Source organism: Gymnogyps californianus, chromosome 16 (assembly GCF_018139145.2).
Source record: "Gymnogyps californianus isolate 813 chromosome 16, ASM1813914v2, whole genome shotgun sequence".
NCBI lineage: Eukaryota > Metazoa > Chordata > Aves > Accipitriformes > Cathartidae > Gymnogyps > Gymnogyps californianus.
This window is the reverse complement of record NC_059486.1, coordinates 8,105,646-8,128,171: the sequence shown is the minus strand read 5'-3', so window position 1 is coordinate 8,128,171 and position 22,526 is coordinate 8,105,646. Positions and strand designations below refer to the sequence as shown.

The 22,526-nt window shown below is 39.2% G+C and overlaps 1 protein-coding gene across 1 annotated transcript; it reads left to right on the top strand.

Moving 5' to 3' along the window:
• Positions 1-735: 735 nt before the first annotated feature.
• Positions 736-19,846, top strand: ANKLE2 (ankyrin repeat and LEM domain containing 2). The gene is made up of 13 exons (XM_050906665.1): positions 736-982; positions 5,702-6,190; positions 7,261-7,452; positions 8,717-8,910; positions 9,875-10,063; positions 10,361-10,483; positions 10,872-10,938; positions 11,612-11,793; positions 13,285-13,391; positions 14,280-14,473; positions 15,431-16,157; positions 16,709-16,840; positions 19,441-19,846. Exons 1-13 carry the CDS (start codon positions 736-738, stop codon positions 19,676-19,678), a joined length of 3,081 nt encoding a protein of 1,026 aa, XP_050762622.1. The 3' UTR covers positions 19,679-19,846.
• Positions 19,847-22,526: the final 2,680 nt, after the last annotated feature.

The window sequence follows — 22,526 nt, the reverse complement described above, 5'->3', positions numbered from 1 at the left end:
CTTGAAGGCCTGCCATTTTGTCTTGTCATTTAAACCAGCAACTGACCGGTTTGCTTATGGTGCAAGTAGCTGTACCGTAAGGTAGTGATGTTATACCTAATGGGATGACTAGTCTAAATCTGTGAATGGACTTGTTTCCTTCTAATGCACTAGGGGCTTCCTTCTTCATGTTTTTCCATCTCTGCCAGCTTATCCGAGACTGCGGCAGCATTTTGAGTTTGAGCTTTCTGAAGTATCACGCTTACAGTACCTAGCCTTTTTCTGCCCTGTAAACAGAAATTTTGAATCTCGATAAACACTGTAAGTTGTAAATATACATATCTATACTTTGGGGGGGGGGGGGTACTGGGAAATTGTCGAGTCCTGCATTCTTTAAAGCATCTCTCTGTACAGTAGCAGTCGAGACTCCTAACCACCTATTCGGAGTCCAGCTGAAAGCCGCTTTTTCACTGCAGACAACCTTCATCGGCAAAAGGCCGTACTGAGGTAAGCTGCAAGAACTCCGCTCCCTACCAGGCACTGGGCCGCACGCCAGGAGGGAGAGGCGGCTCGGCGTGCTTTTCTGTCAGGCAGCGGGTCGGGCAGGCCCGGCGTCTCGCGGGGAGGGGGCCTGGCGGGGCAGGGCGGGGCGGGAGGAGGAGGAGGAGAGACGGAAGCCGGGAGGCCGCTGAGGTACCGTCCCCGAAGGGCGTGCGGGGAGTGTCTGCGTGCGGCGGGCGGGACGCGGGCCGGGGCATGGAGCGGTGGGTCGGGGCCGCCGGGGGCTGGGGCTCCCTGTGGGGAGCTGGCTGGGGCCGCTGGCCGGGCTGGGAGCTCTTGGCCGCCTGCGCGGTCATCGGCGCCGTGGGCTGGCTGCTGCGGCTGCTGGAGAGGAGGCCGGGCGGCCGCGGGGCGCCGGCGGCGGCCATCTCCTCCCCGGCGCCCCTCTCCTCCTCGGCGCCGCTCTCTGCGCGGAGCCGGCGCTGCAGCGGGAGCCGCCCAGGTGAGAGACTCGGGGGAGGCGGGCGGGGGTGGCGCTGCCTCTCGCTCCGCGGGAGAGCCGGCTGGGCAGCGGGCACCGCCCGGGGAGGCCTGCGGCCGCGCGGCCTCTCGCCCTTCTGCCGCCGCGGCCCCGGGGATCTTCTGCTGCGGGCGGAGCTCGGGGGCGCCCGCCCGCCGGCCCCGCCTGGCCCCCGGCCCCGCCAGCGCGGCCCTGCGGCGCCCGCCGCCCCCCGTTCCCTCTTTGTCGCGGGCGGTCCGCGGCGCTGCCGTCCGTTGGCGTCGCATGCCTCTGCCCTGCTTGCGGCGGCAGGGTCGGCTGGTGCCTGCTCCACCCTTCTCACGCGTCCCTGGTCTTGCTCTCTGCTATCTAAATCCTCTCCCGCACCGAGCCTGCCTTCCCTTACTAGCTCTAGAAATACATGTACGTTTCTCGTTCCTGAGAAGTCGTCCTTTTTTATTCTCCCTTCCTTTTGTCCTGGCTTTCCCGTAGCTTATTCCGAGTTTCTTTTGCAGTTCTCCTTCTGCCACGTAGTTCATAACTGTTGGCTAATTTGGCAACAGGCGGTATAGACCAAATACCCGATTGCATACCCACGATTATTCTGCCATGTGCAAATCCTAGCAGCCAAAATATAGCCGACGGCAGGATGTGTGTCTCATTTAATTCCTGTCTCGAAAAGAAAAGAAAAAAAAAAGAAGTCTGTTTTCTTACATTGCTCATTTACTGAAGGATTTAATGAGTAGTGGAATAAAGCAATATTGCTATCCCTAAAAGTCAGTCGTTCATTCTCTTTTGGTACTAGTCTTAGTTTTTTTGGAAACAGATTCTGCTGTTTCATACTGATGCAGTAAGGCAAGGGAAAATACAACTTTTACTCATTCCTCCAGATTTTGGTTGATTTGGAAGAAGCCTTGAACATACGTTTGTTGTTAAAGCGGTTATTCATATTTGTAAAGCCACTAAAGGTAACTTGCAAGACCTTGTGTGCTAAACTAGAAAAGGTAGCTGCATCAGTGCTGGCTGTACTCTGGATTATTTGAGGTTACATAAAATGCATTTTAAGGTTCAAATAATCATCTTTTGCACCTGCATGGGGCAGATAATCAAAGGATTACCTTAAAACAGGCAGTTGCTATTTCTCAGGTTTGCAAGTCACACCTTTTGTTTTGGACAGATCAAAATAGGTGATGCGGTTAAAAATTAATAAATGCTTATCCATGTTAGCTGAAAGCTTAATGTCAGAACACAAACATATTTCATGAAAGTTCTCTGTTTTAAGTAAATGTTGGGATTCTTTAAAATCAATTACATTTTTTTTGAAAGAGCATTACATGTGCTATGAAAGAGCTGCACGGTGTGAGAAAGCAAGTGTGTGTGCATTTCAGCATACTGTTGATGAAAACAATGAATCTCTACTGCTGTAATAAATTAACTGCCATGGGATTTCAAACAGCTATGTTGCTTTGAGAAACTAACCTGTTGTTTCTGAACAGGAAAACAGATGTTATCATGAAAGAAGTTGGCAGGTTAGTTGAATATCATCTCTTTGACAGTTGAGTGACTGTTGTCATTCCAGCAATGTTTTTCCTGTTTCCACAGCAAGCTTATTTTAGAAAACTCTTTGTGGTAACAGTAAATCTTAAACCAAAGATTGCTTTCTTCACTGTTGGTCTGCTTTGTCATTTCACTCTCTGATTTAGTTGTGTCCAAGTTGTAATGGACATGTGAAATAAATACTTTTTCTTACATAGACGAGGAAGAAAATTTTAGGCAGCAAGTTCTATCAAAACATAAGATACCAGGGAAATCACTCCTTCATGACATTTTTTGCTTAACTACAAGCCAAGAAGAAAGATTTTTGTGTGTGCCTGCATACTCTGTGTACATGGATTATACGTATGCAAGAGTCTGCTTTTACCTTTAGTCTGAACCCTAAAAATAGGAGCATTTCCTGAGTTAATTCTTTAAGGCATTATATCATGTTGACTCTTTTAAAGTGTTTTCATTGAGTTGTTTCTGCAATAAACTTTCTTGCCTCTGAGTTTTCATCTTTTCAGTTATACAACCTCAAAAAGAAAATCCTTGGAATAGCAAGTTTTGATATTCTGATTGACCTCTGGGCCACGTTTTATCCCTTGATTAAAACATAATGGCATCAAATTTATTAAAAAAAAAAATAGGTGATTAAGAATTAAAAATAAGTGAGAACGTCTTTCACATCTGTCTTTGCAGTCTTGTGGGCAAGTCAGATAATCGTAACAATGAGGTTGCTTGGAGGTTCGGGAATCATAACAGAAGTAGAATACTTTGGGGAGGTAGCTCAGCAGCATCAGCTTTGCCACAGTTTGGCGGGGGGGGGTTAAGCTGAAATACTCTCATTTCCCATCATTTCAGTGAGGTTCCAGTTAATATTTGTGAAATACTCAGGGACTGAGGTATGTTGTCTAACCACAAGATGTTTAAAATTGGACATTCGGAAAAAAGAAACAACTCTCAAAGGAAATGGCCCTCAAAACAACCGTCAAACTCACGTAACTATCAAGATGTAATAATACTTGAAAACCTACTTAAAGTTTGACATTAACATCTTTTTCCGCAGTCCTTCCTAGTGTTAGAAATGTAATAGTTTTGAAGTCAGATTCCAGAGAAAATTTTTCTTGGCTATATTGACTATTGCTAAAAGTTACGAAAACTGCTGTGTGCGTTTGGGTTTTTTCAATATATGAAAACTTTGGTTCTTTACCAGCTTAATCCTTGGGTAATTTAAAAAGCAAAATTGTCATGTCTATTTTTTTGTTGTATTTTGTGATGCTCCTGTTGGCAATACACGTGGAGAAATAAGGGACTTTGACTATACTGCAAGTCTATGATGAAGATGCAATTTTGGAATTACTTCTGAGTTTGTACAGTCTGACAAAATGAATAATTAACTTATTAGAATCCAGCATTTAGAGCGCTGCAGCCCTGCTGTGTTAGGGTGCAGCCATTCACTGTTCAAGCCTCGCATTAGTTTCCCAAAGGTTCTTGCCCATCAGAGTGGATGTTCTGACTTGGGTTAAGGACTGCTTGTGCACCCTGTTCATAAAGCAGAAGAGCTCATAAATTGTGGACGTTTCTCATACTGCCACGTGCATCCACAAGTGCGCTTTTGAGGCGATTTAACTTAAAATTACAGGTAATACTGACTTCATACCTGGGAGATTTGGGCTGGAGATACCTGGGCTTTGTCTCTAATGGAGTAAGATTAGGAGTTGTGTTATTCCAAAAAATGGCATGATTGAAAAAACAGAAATCAATTCATGTGGAAAACCTGCAAATGTGTGTTCCGGTAGTCTTAAGTTTCATAAACTGAGGATGAAACCTGGAATTGAAAATAAAGTTGAAAAAAGTGATTTGAAAATCTAATGTTTAAACAACAGAAAGTAGCACATCCTACAGAGGAGGCAAAAAATCCCACCATAAAAACCTTTGCTTTAAATAAAGAGAAAGGAATAGTCCTAGCTGAGTTGCTGATTCTTGTCTTGGCATGCCAATACAACCTTTCAGATGACTTTTTTACTTCTTCGTTTTGCTTAGCAATAACATGCTTGAATTGGTACTGAAAATGCCATACACGCCTATGCAAACCAGTGTAACCCATAAAATGGCTAGGTGGTGAAGGGAGGGTCAATTTAAGGAGGGAGTGAAAGCAAGCTGAAGGAATACGACAACCTACTCATTTCTATCCCAGAGCTGTCTTTTCTGAACAGTGTACAGCAGGAAAAAGTCACAGCCTTTGTGGAGATGTGGATGCAGTATCTGATGAAATAATTTTAAAGCTTCTTATGTTCTTGAGCTGCCCAAATTTTATATTTTTCAGTTGTGTTTTTCACAGCAAGAAATTTGTATTGGCATCATGTTGGTTTTAGTATCTTCTCGCTGACCAGTGCAGAAGCTGTAAGTGTGTGGATTACACAGAGGGAAGTGAGCTGGGGAACTTGTAGTATCATACCAGAGAGAAGGATTTTCCTTTGGAAATGGAGAAATTCTTCCAGCTCCCGCTCTTTGTCGGAGAGGGAAATCTGAAAAGATCAGCTGTTCTTGTCTTCTGGCTGTTTGCTCTCAAAGCAGGGGCTGGGAAACAACATGTTGTGTAAATAGTTCCAGCCTTGCATCATGGCCAGAGATAGACTCCCCCGGTTGCTGCATTGTACTTATGCCTTATACTTTGGTCAGCTAGAAATTTTTAAGGAAATGATAGAAATAGTGCTGTGCTTTTAGCTGTAGGTGCTGCCTAACCGGAATCTCTTACTGGGGCTCACTAGTCATCATGTTCTTGTATTCCATTACATACACAGATTGTGCCTGTCTTGGCAGGAATCAAATATTTCTCAGCCTGTCATAAATTTTCCTGCACAATTATTCTGGATTGAATTTTCACTCCAAAAGAAATTTGAAAAGGACAAACAACTATAAAATGTAAGCTGTAAATACTCTTTCAGGTGGTTGCAAGAGGAGAGGAAATAAACTCTTGGTATAAGTCTGATAGCTTAAAAATGTTTTTAATGTGTTGAGTTGAAAAATATTTTGTCTTGTCTGCAACTGTGATAATCTATTCCGAATCCAAAAAATTGTTATGAGACACCTTTTTCCTTGGCTTTAGTACAGCATTTAAATAGCAGAAAAAAAGTTGTGTTGTTATTTACAGTTTATCTCCTCTCTTTTTTGCCTTTCCTATAGGTGAAATAACAATGGATGCAATATTATCCCGATTGAAGCAGCTCACCGCTGATGAGCTTAGAGAAGAAATTGTAAGAGCAGGACTGAAATGTGGGCCCATTACCTCAACTACTAGGTTTATTTTTGAAAAAAAATTGGCTCAGGCATTGTTGGAGCAGCAAGGAGTGTTGGAGGAAAAAGGATCTGCTCTGTCGGAGGAGGCTGCTGGAAATGTCCCATCTGATAGCAGCCGGGCAGAAGCACAAAAGGTTTTGAAAACTACGGCAGTGAATCAGAACGGTCATGGAAGTGTTTCTGAAGAGGTAGACTTTGGGTACTGTGTCGGTCTGAACCCTCCAGAAGAAGATGCTGTGATGCACATGAACTGTTCGGCTCCCGTGTGTGGAGCAGGATGTGTTGATTCACAAATTAGTACTCGGACACCGTCCAGAGATCCTCCACTATTCTATGGTGTTTGTCCAGTTTATGATGACATATTGGCAAGGAATGGTAAATATTCATTTCCTTTCTTTCCAATTTTAAGCATTTTACAACCATGTCTAAATAGACCTTTTTCTATATAGCAGGTGATAGGAACACCGCTGTATTAGTATTTTAAGCTTTGCTCGAAGTATTTTTTTGTTTCTGTAAATAGTATTTATTGGATCTTCTGAGGCATAGAAACACAGTTATAAGACATCATAGGTGTTCTGCCGTAATAGTTGATACACATGAGGATCTCTACTTGATGTAGCTCAGATGAAGAAAATTATTTCCTACTGCTACCGTCATACCCATCCTGTGCCTTTAATCGCTCTCGAGAATAAAAAGTAATCCTACAAATAAACAATCAAAAAACTATTGATGCTGTCATCAGTTGAAGCTTAAATGATCTCTTCTAACAGATTTCATATTTCCCTTTCTATCTTAATGCCAAATGGTATCTAGAAGCATCAGTCATTCTTCACATTTTGTTGATGAATACTGCAATAAGGAATTATTAAATTACCTAGTGGCAGGATTACAGTAGAGCATAAAGGATCCTTTACTCTGAGACAGTAGTAAGTATTCTTTCGCGTAAAAAGGATATTCAGCTATCTTAATTTGAACAAATTAACGTTAATGCAAAAGGAGAGGAAGGAGAAGGATTTGATTAATATCTAAGGTTCTATGCAGAGGTCTTAAAGTTGTGACAGTGGATCACTTACATAGTTGATCTTTCTGAACAAGATGGAAAGTAATGCAAGGTGAATAAGCTCTGAGTTTGCTTTTCAGTCTGGATATGAAATACTCACTTGTTGAAGCTGGCCCATCTATTAAAAAAGACGTTCGGATACTGATTGATATGAATGGCCAAACACTGTACACATATCACCTGATGTTAGCTGGAGTGTGTAAAATTCTTCTACTCAGTTTCTGAGAGAGAAAACTTAAAAGGACTCTTGATTCTTAGGCCATGTTTGCTAGAGAAACAGTTTGAGACCAAAGCTGGAAGGATAGTCTGATAACTTTGTAATCTGTTTCTAGGATCAAATCTGAGATTATTGAAATAACTTAGCTTTGATTGTACTTTGTTGCAGAGAGAATACATGTTTATGAAGATAAAAAGGAAGCTCTCCAAGCTGTTAAGATGATTAAGGGTTCCCGTTTTAAAGCTTTTTCAAACAGAGAGGATGCTGAGAAATTTGCTAAAGGAATCTGTGATTATTTCCCATCTCCAAGCAAGTCCTCTTTATGTTTGTCTCCGGTGAAAATGGGATCATTTAACAGAGGTAAGTGAGGGTGTTCATCTGTGTACAGTAGATGCAATATACAGTCTGTTAATTTTTGAGGAGAGAAGAAGCAACAACTTCATAACCAATATATTAATAACAGAAAAAGTTTCAAAGGGTGAAGCATCTTAATAGATAGAAGTCCCTTTAGAGTGGTGGTGTTTAAGATAAGCTGTAAACAATTGTTAGATCACAACTCCAGAGCTTACTCACCAAATAAAATTACTGTATAAATAGATATGATAACCAGTATTTAATTACATTTTTTTCTGTGAAATAAATTAGAAACAGGCAATAAAAAGCATATTTTAATTTTTTAATTCAAATCTGGTTTTACTTCTGTATAAAATGATACTGTCACTGGAGAAGTCATCCTTAAAGTTAATTGATGCTTTTCCAAGAAAGGAGCACTGAAGTTTACGTACAGAAATAAAAAAAGAAGTAGAGTATGTTTGAATCCTGCCATTTCTTTTGTAAAGAACTACCACAGAGGTAAAGTAGAGCCCCAGGAATCTATGGAAAGACTGCTTTTTGTGTTTTAAAGCATAAGGTTCGGCCTTCAACATATGGTTTCTATGGTCTATGTTATGATAAAGTAAACTGGTTACTTTTAAAAGCAATTGTGGTTGTTCTGGTTCACATGAATTTTACACTAAAAAATGTTGCTATTCTAAAGCTGAAACGTTGGTAATGGCCTGCATAGATATGTTGCTTAGGAGTCTATGCTTATATTTGGTACGATTTGATTTTACTCATGGACTTCAGGATTTTCAGGTTTAATAAGACGCTGATAAAATTGCACAGTATATTAAAACTGTACTTAATTGTTAAGTAAGTTCGTAAGTTCAGAAATAAAATGGTAAACACTGATCATATTTCACAGTGTTCCCAGTTGTTAGATTAAAGGGACTCAGTAGTCACAGAACTGCAAAAGCCATTTTAATATTCAGAAAATTTGTATTTCTTGTTGAATTTTGCTTTTAAGTTTGGATGGAAGCAGACTGGCAATTATAAAACTTACCAGTCCCTATTAAATTCTGAAACAGTTTACAAGATGATTAAGTCATATTCTCCTCCCTCCCTATTACTAACTCCTAGTAATTTTAAATGTCTTGTCATTGACCTCAATTTTTTTACTCCTGTACCTTAAAGATGCAAAGTTAATACATATTTTAGATTAAAAGCTTATTTTCATGGTCTGGGTATGAAAATAGCGATCACTGAAAAGAATGTATCTAGAAACATGTTACTTGTGTTTTGATAGATGGCTTATGCTCCCCTGAGACCGAAACTGCTAATAAGGAGAGAGCCAACAGTTATAAAAGTCCACGTACTCAAGATCTTACTGCTAAACTTCGGAAAGCTGTCGAGAAAGGAGATATAGCAACATTTTCGGAACTTATTTGGAGTAACCCTCGCTATCTGATTGGGTCAGGAGACAATCCAACAGTTGTACAGGTAAAAAAAATAAAACAGAAAAATCCAAGTTCTGGTTTAGTGATTTAGCTTTGAGGCCTGATAAGCAGAACTGGGAGGAATGTTGTTTCCTACTCTTCCTTCAAGATAATCTTGTTTCTACCAGTGCAAAGTTTCTCAGTGTTTATTGATACTAGCTGAAAGCTGAGAGAAATATGGCACTTGTCTGTCTTGCGTAAGTCACCCATAATAACTGAGAGTTCGCTTTGCGCCAGGAGAGCTAGAGTGAAGAAACTGAGTATGCAGTTCTTCAGGGGAAGGATAGTTTTATCCAGTAGTGAAAGAATAGTCTTGTTTTCATAGACTATTGATCTCCTCCAACTAATTCCAATCTTTTTTAAATAGAATGATTTTAAGGAACAGAATAGTGCCTAGCCTGTAACTAGGTGTTCCTACAGCACTGCTTACCGAGCCACCTCCATTAAATTTCAAAACATGCTCTGCATGTGTAAGGTACCGTTTAGCAGATGTTGACAATCTTACTTTAACAAATTACTTCTGTCAGACCAGCTTTGTGAAGTTGTTGAAGTTTTGTATGTAATATGTTACAGCAAACTGAATTTTATATATATATATATATACACACCTATTTTCCTGCTCTTTTTATACACTGAACTTCCTATCTCCTTTTATTATGTGATATCTTAATATGCCTTCTTTGCCACATTTTTGCCTTGATGTAAAAAAAGACTATAGCTGAGTATAAGAATAATGTGGCTATAAAGATGCAGAAGTCTATACAATATCATGTAATTTACTGCAGTTCTGAATGTTTATATACTGTTTTGTAAACATCTTTTCCTAATACAATATTAAGAAACAAAAATCTAAATACAAGACTCAGTGTGGGAACCTTTGTATTTTCACAGTTAAATCAGTTAAGTGTACGGGCGTAAGCAAGCCGTTTAGATTTCAGTTCATTCTAATGTTTGTCGTCTTTTTTCAGGAAGGGTGTAGGTACAATGTCATGCATGTTGCTGCCAAGGAGAATCAACCTGGTATCTGCCAGTTATTACTGGACACTTTGGAAAATCCTGAATTTATGCGGCTTATGTATCCAGATGATAATGATACCATGTTGAAGAATCGCATCCAATATATTGTTGACCTTTACCTTAATACACCAGATAAAATGGTAAGATTTGAATGTTTGCCAGTTTCTTATTATTATGGAAACAACTGGAAGGTGTTAAGGTGGTGTAAAGGAGAAGGAAAGAAAATAGAAGGGGACACTTCTGGCAAAATGAGCTATTCATGAGTTTTGTGGGTTTTAATAATCATTATTCTACAGTATGGTGGGAAAAGATGTATTAAGAGCGCTGATCATTACTCATGACATTTATTTACTTTTCCCAGTCTCAAAATAAAATCCATGGGATTGACTTCATCATGTTTCCAAATGCGTGTGAATTTTTCCTTTTTCCCTCTGCAGGGATTTGATACTCCATTGCATTTTGCCTGCAAGTTTGGGAATTTGGACGTTGTTAATGTGCTTACCTCACACCCAGCTATTGTAAAAAATCCAAGAAACAAATATGATCAGACTCCAGCAGAAGTAAGTCTCTCCATGTCCACAACAAAACCAAAAATGTTATGCCTAATCAATATTTTTCAAGTTCAAACGTTTACTAACTACTGTAGATAGAAGGCTTGTAGTAAGATACTAGTGTTATGATTAGAGTGTAAACGTTTGATAACATTAAAAATATTTTATGTTGATTGTATCTGGGGAAAAGTGCTAGATTTTATGATTCACTGCCTTTTCTTTACAGTATCCATTTTATGGATGTGGATGTATTTTAGTAGTTTGTTCTACTATGAATTAAAAGTACTGGATGAGATGGGTAGAGGCCAATAACGTGACTATTCAAAAAGAACACACTTCGCAATTGATTTGAGATGGATGTCTTATGCTTTACTAACAACTAAAACTATATTAACAGGTAGTTTGTGAAAGAAGCAAGAACAAATCTGCAGAATTGAAAGAAAAACTAAGAGAGTACTTGAAAGGTCTGTATTCAGAGTTTTATACTATATCAGGCATGTATTTTGGCTCTTTGCTGTCTTCTGTTCTGTTTGCTTTCTGTGGCATTCCTGTTCATAAATGATGCTACTGTACAGTGCTGTGAACACCAAAGAGAAACTCTAAAACTGGCAAGGAACAGAAAACTTTTTGTCTTTTAAATTACACGGTCACAACTCTTACTGTATGGATCGCAAGGTTATTCTCATAGCTCTGTAAGGTAGGCATGGCCCTTATTTTATTCAGCAAGCCTGAAGCAGAAAGTTTAATCTAAAAGCAAACAAAAGATCTTTACAGAGCAAGAGATTTATTTGTTACGCTGGGGAGTCATGTAATTTCTTTGACATAGAACTTTTCACTGGTTTGTCACATGTGGGCTTAGGCGTTGGCAAAAGGTTTTGAAGTTTGTTGAAGATCCTTAGGGAAGAGATGCATGCATCGGTGCGGGTATTTTTGTATTTGAGAGAGAAGGGAGCCTGTACTAAAATACAATCTGTAAGCAGGCAATAAATATTGAAGCAGTGAGTTTGAATTACAAGTAGTTTTACTAATGAAATAAAGTCAGATGGTTAAGTATACCCGTGTATTGATATTCTAGGAAGAAGCAGCAGGCTAATGTAATGTAAACTTCTTAAGAAAGCTTTGTATTATTTATTTCAGGTCGATACTATGTACCACTCTTGAGAGCAGAAGACAATTCTTCGGCTCCTGTAATTGGTGCACCGTGGTCACCCGATCAGACAGACGATAGCCCCCAAAGAACTTTATCTAAATACACTGGCAGCCCCAAAGATCCAGTGTTGTCGATAAGAGCTTTCGCAGGCCCCATGAGCCCCTCAAAGGTAAGGAGAGAACTTCATATGATTCTAATGCCTTTTTTTTTTCCTTTTTTTTAATAAAGAACCATTAGAAGATCCACCCACAGCTTGCTCCTGTTACAGATTGTGGCGCTCTCTTTCTTGAAGAGATCGATCTTCCTCCATAGAGAAGGAGAAGCACAGAAACTTGTAAATATTTTTTATTGCTGAAAACACAGAAACGTGTGGTGTAAATAAGAAGAGTGGAAGTTCAGTGAAAAGAAAGTTCTTTTCTTTTTCCTATTGGAATCTATTCAAAGAGCACTCTTTGACAAACCTTTCGTTGTCTTACAAATAATTGCTCTAACTTTCTAATCTGAAACAAAGCCTTTCAATGTGGCAGCTATGAATCGGTTTTAAAAAATCTTGACTATATCTCATTTCTAGAAATTGACACTGGATGTTAGAAGCAGTTTATCACCTCTGCTTGTTGAATTAACATGAATATTTTTTTTCTAAATGGAAAAACTGATGACCAAGTAGTAGGTGTTGGGATAGTTTTGGAAAAGTATTCATTGTATAGTAGAAAAGCAAAGTCTTTAGTTTTCAGGAGGAATACTTAGATACCAGTTAAATATATTATAAATTTATAGGCATTTCTTTGACTCATTTGTTTAACATGAACATGCTGGAAGTATGACAGCTTTAGAAATAGTGAATAAATACAGTTGACGACTTTCTGTCATCTAATGCTTGAATTCTTCCAGGACTGAGTTTTACTAAAATACATAATGCTTTTTCTTCTAAATATGCTTGTTGGTCAATTTTCTGTTCACCTGACAGAAATGTAAATATATTTTATACTCTGAGAGATTTTACCTAGGGTGTAAATAATGCATTATTTTGATTGCTGACAGATACTTTTAATGTCTGAATGTAATTCTTAGTCATTGTTGCTGATTTTTGTCTTATAAAGGCATAAAGTTTGGGATTTTAAAAAAATCCATTAGTTTATTCCCTTTAGGAGTTCAAATTCAAACTTCAAAATAAACAGCAAGAATATATTCTAATAATTGTAGCAAGTCTGTGGAATTAAATATGTACATACAAAAATACCACCTTTGCATCCTAGAAACCAGTGACCAAGAGAGCATTTGTCATTAAATAAAATCATAATGACACGGCAAAATTGTAAGACATACCTGTTCCTGCTGCACACAAATCTAAACCAGGCAGGCTTAGTATCTGTACAGTTTACTTTAAGGTTGTTATACATTATGGTCCTCACTTAATAAGCAGTTATGAGATCAAAGTAAAGTTATAAACCAGTAATACTGAGAGGAGTAACTTTGGACCCAATGTGAGATTCTTCATAGCTAGGGTTGAGCAATACTTGTGGCAGAACTTGAGTTGTTTACATGTAGAGAGCAAATAGCTAAATGTCTTCTAGACCTATAGGCAGACATTTAGCCGGCACTGAGTTAGCTTCATCTTGTGGGGGGTAGGGTTTTTTGTAATTATTTCTGTTTTTTAAAGGCCGAAGAATTTCGCAGGCTTTGGAAGACTCCGCCTCGAGAGAGAGCTGGCTTCTTCCACAATGTCAGGAAGTCTGATCTGGAGCGAGGTGTTGAAAGAGTTGGAAGGTATCTAAAAGAGTATCAGTATAAAAAATGAGCAATAGAGAGAGCAATTAAAAGCAAGGCTTGTGCTGAGAGTACAGTAATTACTTACTGAACAATATCTTAGGGCAAAAGTTACTGGCAGAAATATTTATGAAGTGTATTGTAGTTGGATTTTTACTGTATTTTTGTGTAAACAAAATAGCTAAAAATGTGAGACCTAGCTTTCTTAGCTTTGGAAATAAAGAAAAAGATATTTTAACTATTATTGATGGTATGTATAGAATGATTTTCTCAAACATTTACTTGCCTAATTTGTCAGAAGACCTAAAATTACGCATAGCCTACTTTTTCTGTAACATTTAGGGATTGTTAAAAAGATAGCAGAGTGAAAAGATCCTAAGATAAATGTTCTGCTTTATAAAAGCTGCGTGTTGTGGTATGTGTGCTTGCTGTTAAAATACCTTGTATCAGCAATACGTGGAAAAAACATACTTTGTTAAAAGCTGATTAGATTTTTCTTTGCAATAACCCCTCACCTCCTCCTACCTTCTCCCATTCCCAAATAGGAGAAGCTATTGAACGGAGTATCATTCAGATTATGCCTATGTCAGTGGGGATTCATCTCTATCTGATGTCTAGATACAGTCAGCTTAAAAATAGCAATATTTATGGTGCTAACTTTAAGAATAGTGGATTAAATTTGAAAAATATTGTAGAAAAAATTAGATGATACTATATTTGCTAAGGATGTGCATATTGCTTTTGCAGACGGTTGATTGTTGCGGAATTATGTTGCCTAGTTGCACGTTTATACTCCTATTAATAGCTGATAAAATGTGTTCAGAAAAGTTATTGTCAAACTAATATTTATGTCTTCACAAATGATTCGTTTTATTTTATTTATTGCAGGGAGTTAGCTCATGAACTGGGGTTCCCGTGGGTTGAATACTGGGAATTTCTGGGCTGTTTTGTTGATCTGTCTTCCCAGGAGGGGTTGCGAAAATTAGAAGAGTACCTGAGTCATCGGGAAATGAGCGAAAAGGCTCAGCAAGAAACAGGGGAAAATGAAACCTGCAATAGATACAAAGCTCCACATCCTTCTGGTAAGAAAAGGGCAAATGCTGCAAACAACAGGTTGTACCTAGGGAGAAGAGGGAGAGAAAAAGCTTGGTGCCCAGGGGAAGTAGTATTCACCTGTTGTGGTTGCTATTATTAATCGGTTATGCAAACAGTCTGATTATAGTGTTGAAAAAGTAGCTAACAACACTGTGAACGCAGGAGAATTAGAACAGACCTCATTAGATGTTCGTTATCTTTCATACGAAGTACTTCATTTGATTGTAGCCCCCAAATGAAATTCCTGTAAGAAAACCTCTATCTTCAGTATGTTTTTACTCGGAGCATTTGGGAATTCATCTTATAGGATTTTGTAATCCACAGATACAGAATAAATAACTTCTTAAAATAAAGGAATAATTCTTTACAGTTGAGGGTGAAAGACACGCTGAACAAAACCCAGGAAAGCGTTTATACCTTCTTAGACCACTGCTTGCCATGTGTTTATGGAAGGCGCACACTAGTCCCAGAGCTTTGTGCTCCTTCCTCCTCCTTTCCTGTGTGACTGCAGATCTGAAGGGGTTCTGGTACTGGCATAAACCTGGCCTGACAAGACCCTGAAGGATAGTCATTGGACTAGTCATAAGCCTTTGTGCTTTGGAAGAGATGCAAACTTAAGCTATTCTGTATTAGTAACATTTTCCTACCCTGTTCTGCTTTATCCTGACTTTATCCTTTGTTGCTGGTTAATGATTGAAGTGAAGAGTGTAGGAAATACAGTTCTCAAATGACTAGGATATAAAAGGTTATTTGCAAAAAAGACACAGCTGTAATGTTGTCATTTTGCATTTGTAGCTTTAGGTAGGTTAGCTCATGCTGTGGCATAAATAAAATTAGAGAGGGCTTCAATAAATAGAGCAAGGCATAAAGGTTGTGTATTTGTTCCTAGTTTATTTGATTGGCGTTCTGTTGAAAGTCTTTTTATGTGTTGCTCTTACTAACAGGCAAGAGTAAAAAGTGCTGCAATTCTGTTTCTGTTGGAGCATTTTTGGATGAGGATGATGATGACATGAGCTTAGAAGAAATTAAAAACAGACAAAATGCAGCACGGAATATCAGCCAACCTATTGTGTCCAAAGAACCTAGCATTGATGCTATTGGAGATGCTGAGTGTGATATCTTGTCAATGGAGCGTACAGTAAACATTATAGAGACGTCCGATCACCCCAGGCACTATGAAAAGGCAGCTTCCTCCAGCAAAAATGGATTTTGTAATCCTGTGTCCAGTGAACGGATAATTAGTGACAGAAAGCATTTGCATGATGGAGAAGAACGCCTTGTATCGCCCGTTTCCAATTTAATGTCAGAATTTGAAAGCCTGTCATTCCAAGAACAAGAGGTTGCAGGAGAATCAAATAAAATCACTGAAAAAACTAAGAATGAGAGAATTCTGGCTGAAGGAACAAGTCAGGTGAGAATATCCAAGGACCATCTGGGTAAGACCTGCTATGCAGTTTCACTGGCAAGCTCTTCTGAGCCGAGTCTTACAGGTAAACCTGGAGAGACCAAGTTAAGGACAGAACACAAAACGCCATCAGAAAAGGAGAGATTGTCCATGGAATCTGGAATTCAGACTAATGAGGCACAACAACGTCAAGAACTTTCTTCCCAGAAATTTCTTTTGAAGGCTTCATCCATAAATGACAATTCTAAGAAGTTATTCCTGCTTGGGTAAGGATTGTCTTTGTTAACACTTATTTGTCCTTTGGTTTATGTGTGCAAAACAAGACGCTTTTCATAGTGTCACTGACAGTAAGGTTGAGATGATGTGATGCTAAACAACACTAGTTGCAGTCAGCCTCGAATCTTAAAGTGCTTCATTGCTTGTACAGTAGCCATACAGTTCTCTTCCAACTAATTACCTGAATGACGTATCTAAAATAGAAGGAAGAGAAGTCTTTGTTTCCAAATCAGTTTCAGTTAACTTGGCTGTTTACCATTCATCTGACAGGCTTGTGACTTCATGATGAGCCTGACTTAGAGTAACAAAGTGTTTACTGCACTCTTGGGATGTCCTGAGATGAAATTTTCAAAACTTTTATTTTATGAGACTACTGTGTAATAATGGACAGTCATTTATGTGTGGGCCTGCGGGAGCAAGTTCATAGAGAAACTGTGTTTATAGAGGAGCATGGGCAATTTGCTTATATGAAAAATAAATGTTTTGGAATTGGGATGTTTTATTGCCTGAACAAATACACATAGTTCTGTTTATATTCTAGGGAGCAGCCCTCGAAGCTGGATAGTGATGTCTTAGCAGCTATAGAAGCAGTAGAGATTGATCCACAGCAATACCCGGTTATTTACAAATGGAAGCATGCGGTGCAGTCGTACTCTTCAACTGACAGGCAAAGGTATTTCTGCAAATGCGGTCAAATGAGTTGAAACGGAATTGTTAGCGGGTCAGCTGCACAACAGCTTGAACAGCTAGAATTTCAGGCCTTGTTGCTCACAAAAACCTTGTTTTAAATATTCAATTGTGTTTAACTATCAGTGTGTTTCTGAAATTAATCACAAAGCCTTTTTGGCTGATGTCTATTAATAAGGAAAGTCTACTGGTGCTGCAGTCCAGTTCCTTCCATTACACTGCAGTTCCAAATAACTTCAGCATATCTATACGGAAAAATCAGACAGAAAATGAAGGTCTTGAGACCATAAGTCTTTTCCAGTTGGCAAATGTCTCGGTTTGCTGATTTATTACTTAGTACTTGGATCCTTCATTGGTCTTAATGGTAGTTGTGATGTCAGTTGGTAATTCATCCCTGTTGTGGATGCAGTGCAAGAACGTTGTATTGCTTTGAGGTACTTAGGTTGTGCAGAGCGATGTTAAAGTGAATTTAGTATCTTCAGGCACCTTTTTATTACTGTTTTTATTTTTACCCTCTATTACCCCAGTCCAAAGGAATTGTTGATGTGAACAATGGTGGGTGTGAAGTTTTTAGAGAGAATGTCATGTTTTGCTACACAAAGAATGGAAGCAGACTGCAGTTGTTGGGACGCCTGAATACAGGTTATGCCGTTGACACGTTTTGTTTTGAACGCTGTTGCTTTTGGGGACCCGAAGCGACGGTTTTCATACGAGTGGCTTCTTCTGGTAATTGTATTAACATGAAGATTTATTTCTATTGTGACAGACGTTGGTCAGAACACTGAAGAGTCCCTTGCTTAGCCAGCCTACAATTTATGTATAGTCGTGATCAAGTTCTGAGAAAAGAAACAGATGACCCAGTGCCACACAACAGATTGGAAAGGGGGCAGGAACAGGCGGCCATCAAATGACCTGTACTGACTTCTGTTTTTCTCTTGTTTCTTCTAGCTTTCTTAAATGCATGAAATTCCACTTACTTTGAGAACTATTTCCACTAAGAAGTTCTCAATACAGATATCAGACGTTAATTTTTCAAAGCACGCTTTAAAGACAGAACCCTTAAAGCTCTGTCAGGGCTTGTGAGAATTTTAAAAATATAATTGACTGGCTTCATTGGCCACAAAATTCAGAGTAGGAGTTGGGAACCAGCAGCTGAGAAGTGCAACTGTGTTAAGTTAGCAGAGATTGGAGCAGGAGGACTGTTGTGGAAAGAGTTGAAACAACATGTGACAGGGCTGAAAGAAGTGCAGATGGTAAGTGGAAGGAGAGATGCTGCCCAGTGCTAAGCACTGGGAAGGAAAGAAGCTTCCGTCTTTGTATTTCAAATGGTGCACTGAAAATAGGGCCATCGAGTATAGTTTTAGAAAAAACACGAAACTCACTAAGATTTTTCTGTGATTCAAAGTGGAGTAGAAACAGGGAAATATTTTCAGGTACCTGGTTGATGTGGTGTCCTTGCACCACTTCACTTCTCAAAGTCAAACTCTCTCGTCCCCTGATTTTTGTGATTAATTTTTTGAAAGAAATAGGCTAATTGTCAGACTTTTTTCATTCTTATTCCACTGTCTGAAAGGCCCAAGGTGTTCTTCTGAAGTGCTAAAATTTAACACAAGATTTTTAGCTGTAATCACTGTTCTATCACATAAGTAAAAAAGATTACTGTAATTATTTGACAATGCCAAGGCTTGCTCTGTCAGCCGCCTTAATTTTGCAGTGCTACCTCTGCCAAAAGCAAAGAAATTGCACACTAGATCACTTTGTGTTTAGGTACGTAGGATTTTGACTGCAAAAATGAGACCTAACAATACAGATACCAGTAGGTCTGTCAGAAGAAAATTATTTTCAAAAGGTTTTAAATAAGCTGTGTGAATGCGTATCTTCCATAGTTGGGGGTGGGGGGTGGGGTTTTATTTATTTATTTTTAAAAAACTTATAAAATATCTTTAGCTTACAGCCCGTTTTCTGTAGTGGCGCATCTTAAGAAATTGCCTCACACAAAAGAAAGAACAGAGGCTAGAATCAACCTTTGGTCATTCTGCCTCGCTTAAGATAAAATTTAGAGAAAAAGGGAAGGTTTTTACAGAAAAGGGTTTTTAAATTAACAAAGGAAATATTTTGCTCTGCTTTCGAAGAAATTTTAGATCCTAGTTCTCATAGGTTTAAGAACAAATCTGACACTTACTATATAGAAAAATGATATTACAAAGATTGTTTTTAAAAAGAAGGGGGGAAATCATGCTCGGCCACAGCAATCGCTGCGGCACTAACCCCGATCAGGTCACCTTTGATCTTGATGCCCTTTTCTAATGGGGGCATTGGACTAAAATTGCCCGTGTGCTTTGCAAGCACCTGTTTTGTTTCTTAATGGCCGTTTTGCAGCAGATGACGTCTTACTGATGAGGCAACATGTCTACATCTAACACATTGTGCTGTCGCTGTTTCTTGTCGGACCTGTCTCTTACCAGTTACAATTTTTCTCTGCTGGTGCATTATTTGTAAGATCTGCAAGTGATACTGAGTGAAAGTACTGCTCTCCTTATTGCAGTTTTCTTAACAAAAAGCAAAATGACTTTCTGTTTCTTTCAGTTGGCCAAGTCCAGGGGGGAAGGCAAGATTCAAGTCCCAAACCATCGCTGCTGGCCTTCCAAATGCTTCAGTGTATTCTAATTCAGGAAGAAACAGTCCCGTAACAGGAAGTCCAGGAAAATACGGCAATGCCGCCTCGTTCTCTCCAGACCCTGGGAGTCCGGGGCGCTACAGCCCAGCTTGTGTCAACCATGCTCTGTTAAAACTGCGTTATTTTTCAGAGCCTCCTGCCCACTAAAATACGATTCGTCTTCCTGGGACTTCAATTATATTTTCATTGTTAGAGTGGAGGAAAAAACTACAATGTTACTAAAGTGACATGAGGTTTGTACTTGGCTATTTATTTTTCCTCAATTGAGGACAACTGTATGTTTAAAAAAAAAAAAGAATATATGTCTTTATGCCATATGCAAGATAGATTACTGGTGATATGCAAGAAGTTAGTGACCGTCAGCGCGGTTGTCCAGTAGCTATGAATTAACCCTTGTTGCCAGCAAAGCAGTGAGCTGAACCTTTACGTAGAACTGGTGGTATTTTACTATCGCCAGTTGTCATTATTGTAATGAACCCGTTAGCCCTCAACTGCATTTCTTTTGCTTGGATAGCCTGGAGGAAGCACATCATCAGTGAACAGCAGCCTTACCAGAGGCAACTGATGGCAAGAAGTAAAATGTTCTTCCACTTGCAGGGGGGATGCTCAAAGTGAAAAGCCCAAAACAAAGCCTGGGTAGCGACAGCTTTCCAGTACTGAGTATGAATGTGAAACCCTGTGCATAAAGAGAAAGTAAGTGTTTATAGCCAGCAGTTTGGTCTGGACAGTTGAACACACACACACACGCGCGCACACGCACTTACATATATATGTGTGTATGTATGCACGTATTTACGCAGAAAACCTGGAGTCTTGGCTTCTTCTGAGGCTATTAAAAACACCGTGATATACTGAGTGTTTTAGTAAAGGGGCACTATAGAAATTAGTGGTATTCCTTTCAATGTTAGTTTGAAGATTAAAAAAAAAATAAATCTAAAAATTAGCTTGTTTTTTCCCCACAGAAGCTTTTAACACGAGCAGATTTTAATAGGTATTACACAAAAGCACATCAGCAATAATTTCAGCAAATTTACCAGCAAGATTCCTTAATGGTCTAGTTTGTAATATATTAGCACGGTAGCCAGTGACCTGTGATGCAGCTCCTTATTTCCCCACTGTAAAGACAGAGGAATAAGGACTAAAAATATTTTTATTGAAATCTAAGCTTTTACTATGTCTCTAGTCTTGATGTGGTAATGAGTTTTTGTTACAGCAGTCAATAATGTTATTCTTTAGCCTTCTGTAAGAATGACTTGTTTCGACAGTGCGATGCTGAGCGTGAAGAATGCTTTTCAAAACTGAAGACAGTTTCCGTATCAAGCTTAATGGTTGTAATGGTGTTTGAATGAGCGCTTGCAGAAACAGAGTGTTCTCTAGTCTTGACAGCTTTCTAGTTAAAAGGAGAAAAAAAAAAGAAAAAGCTATCTATCCTTACAATGTAAATCTGATCAGAAAATTAAAATCTGCCAAGGCTGTGCTGGTAAAAAGGGATGGATTTGGATTCTCCGGTGCCACACAGTAAGTGAGAAAGCGTGGAGCCTCCTTGGACGTCCGTAAGCTAAGTGCATGTCTAAAGAAGCTCTGCTGGCAGGCGGGAGGGTGCAGTGCCGGAGGGGTCGGGCCGTTTGCCACCTGTAGGTCACAGCACTACAGAGGCTGGATTTAAGAATCCGGAGCGTGATGGGTTTGGTGGCGGTTGCGCGCTGCAGCGTGACTGTTTCGTACACAAACTGTACGCCCTTCAGTAGGTTCATGATTTGGTACAAACCTAAAAAACTGCACTTAATGCTTTTGCAAGCTTAATAGTGCCTTTTGTAACATATTTTTTTTAATTAAATTCTTGTTCTTTTAGAAGTTTAAAAAAGTGGCATCCACTTACTATGGGCACATACAATACAGTTTTTCTTCTGGGCTTTCTGAATGCAACCTATTTTAATGTCTCTCTCTTTCTAAGTTTGATTATTTGGTGCGATAGCTCTCCGCTGTGGGAGAGCGTTCCTATTTTAGAAATTATTTTAAAAAAAAAAGGCTTACTTAGCTCTTTCTCTATAATTAAGCCTATTTCCAATGAGCTGGACATTAGGAAGAGCTACTTTACACAAATGACTGTCATTCAGTGCTATTCCAGACAGCTAGCTGGGGCGGGGGGGCCAGGGGTGTCAGTCTTTGAGACATTTAAAAAAAAAAAACCCAAACCACCACAGCCATAACCTGCTGTGTTACCAAGTCTATTAACTGACCTTTTCATGAGGGTTTTTGGGTTTTTTTTAAGTCTGGTTTTTGATGCAGCAGTCTCTGGTCTGAAACAACTTTTTTAGGTCCCAAATTTCTGCAGTTTTACTTTAAAAGGGTTTGGGGGTTTTTGTTTGGTTTTGGGATTTTTCTTAAGTTTAGTTTTGGTTTTTTAAATACTTTAATGTAAATGATGTCTTTGTCATTCTGGAGAAATTATTCAGATGATTGCCGAATACCATGTTAAAGCCAAATTCATGTGGTAAGTTGCTGTGTGTGCAGCTGCCATTCTCCACCCTGGTCCGTCTTGAGCTGTCATCTGGCAATGTTGCCCTTTTGATAAGAGTTTGTTACAGAGCCGGGAGGCCAATACTAACACTCTAGTTCTTCTTCCTTTTTGTCTTTTTTACCTTTATTATGCTTTGCTTTCTTTTTTTAATATTTAAATGTATATTACTGGTATGTACATGTAGGCAGACACGCACCTCCACACACCCACACCCCCCCCCACCACCACCAGACCCTTGCCTTTCACTTTGTAGTTTCGTTTTAGTTCAGTCAAGAGCGTGTTGGGTTTTTTTAACAACTGTGTTATAATGTGCATTAGTCCAGTTGTACTGCATCTTAAGAGGTCATTTTTCTAACAATATATTTACTTCGGCTATTAAAAAAAAAAATAGCAATTGATGTAGCGATCTGATCGTTCATGATTGTGAAGAATGCTCTTCCACACTGAGCCTGTGGAGACACTTTAAATCAGATT

What these genes read in the sequence shown, in the direction of transcription:
- ANKLE2 (XM_050906665.1), top strand. Translation starts at nt 736, where the DNA reads ATGGAGCGGTGGGTCGGGGCCGCCGGGGGCTGGGGCTCCCTGTGGGGA. An exon ending in AAGAAGTTATTCCTGCTTGG is followed by an intron (nt 16,158 to 16,708) that starts GTAAGGATTGTC and finishes TTTATATTCTAG; the next exon opens with GGAGCAGCCCTCGAAGCTGG. An exon ending in TCTTCAACTGACAGGCAAAG is followed by an intron (nt 16,841 to 19,440) that starts GTATTTCTGCAA and finishes TGTTTCTTTCAG; the next exon opens with TTGGCCAAGTCCAGGGGGGA.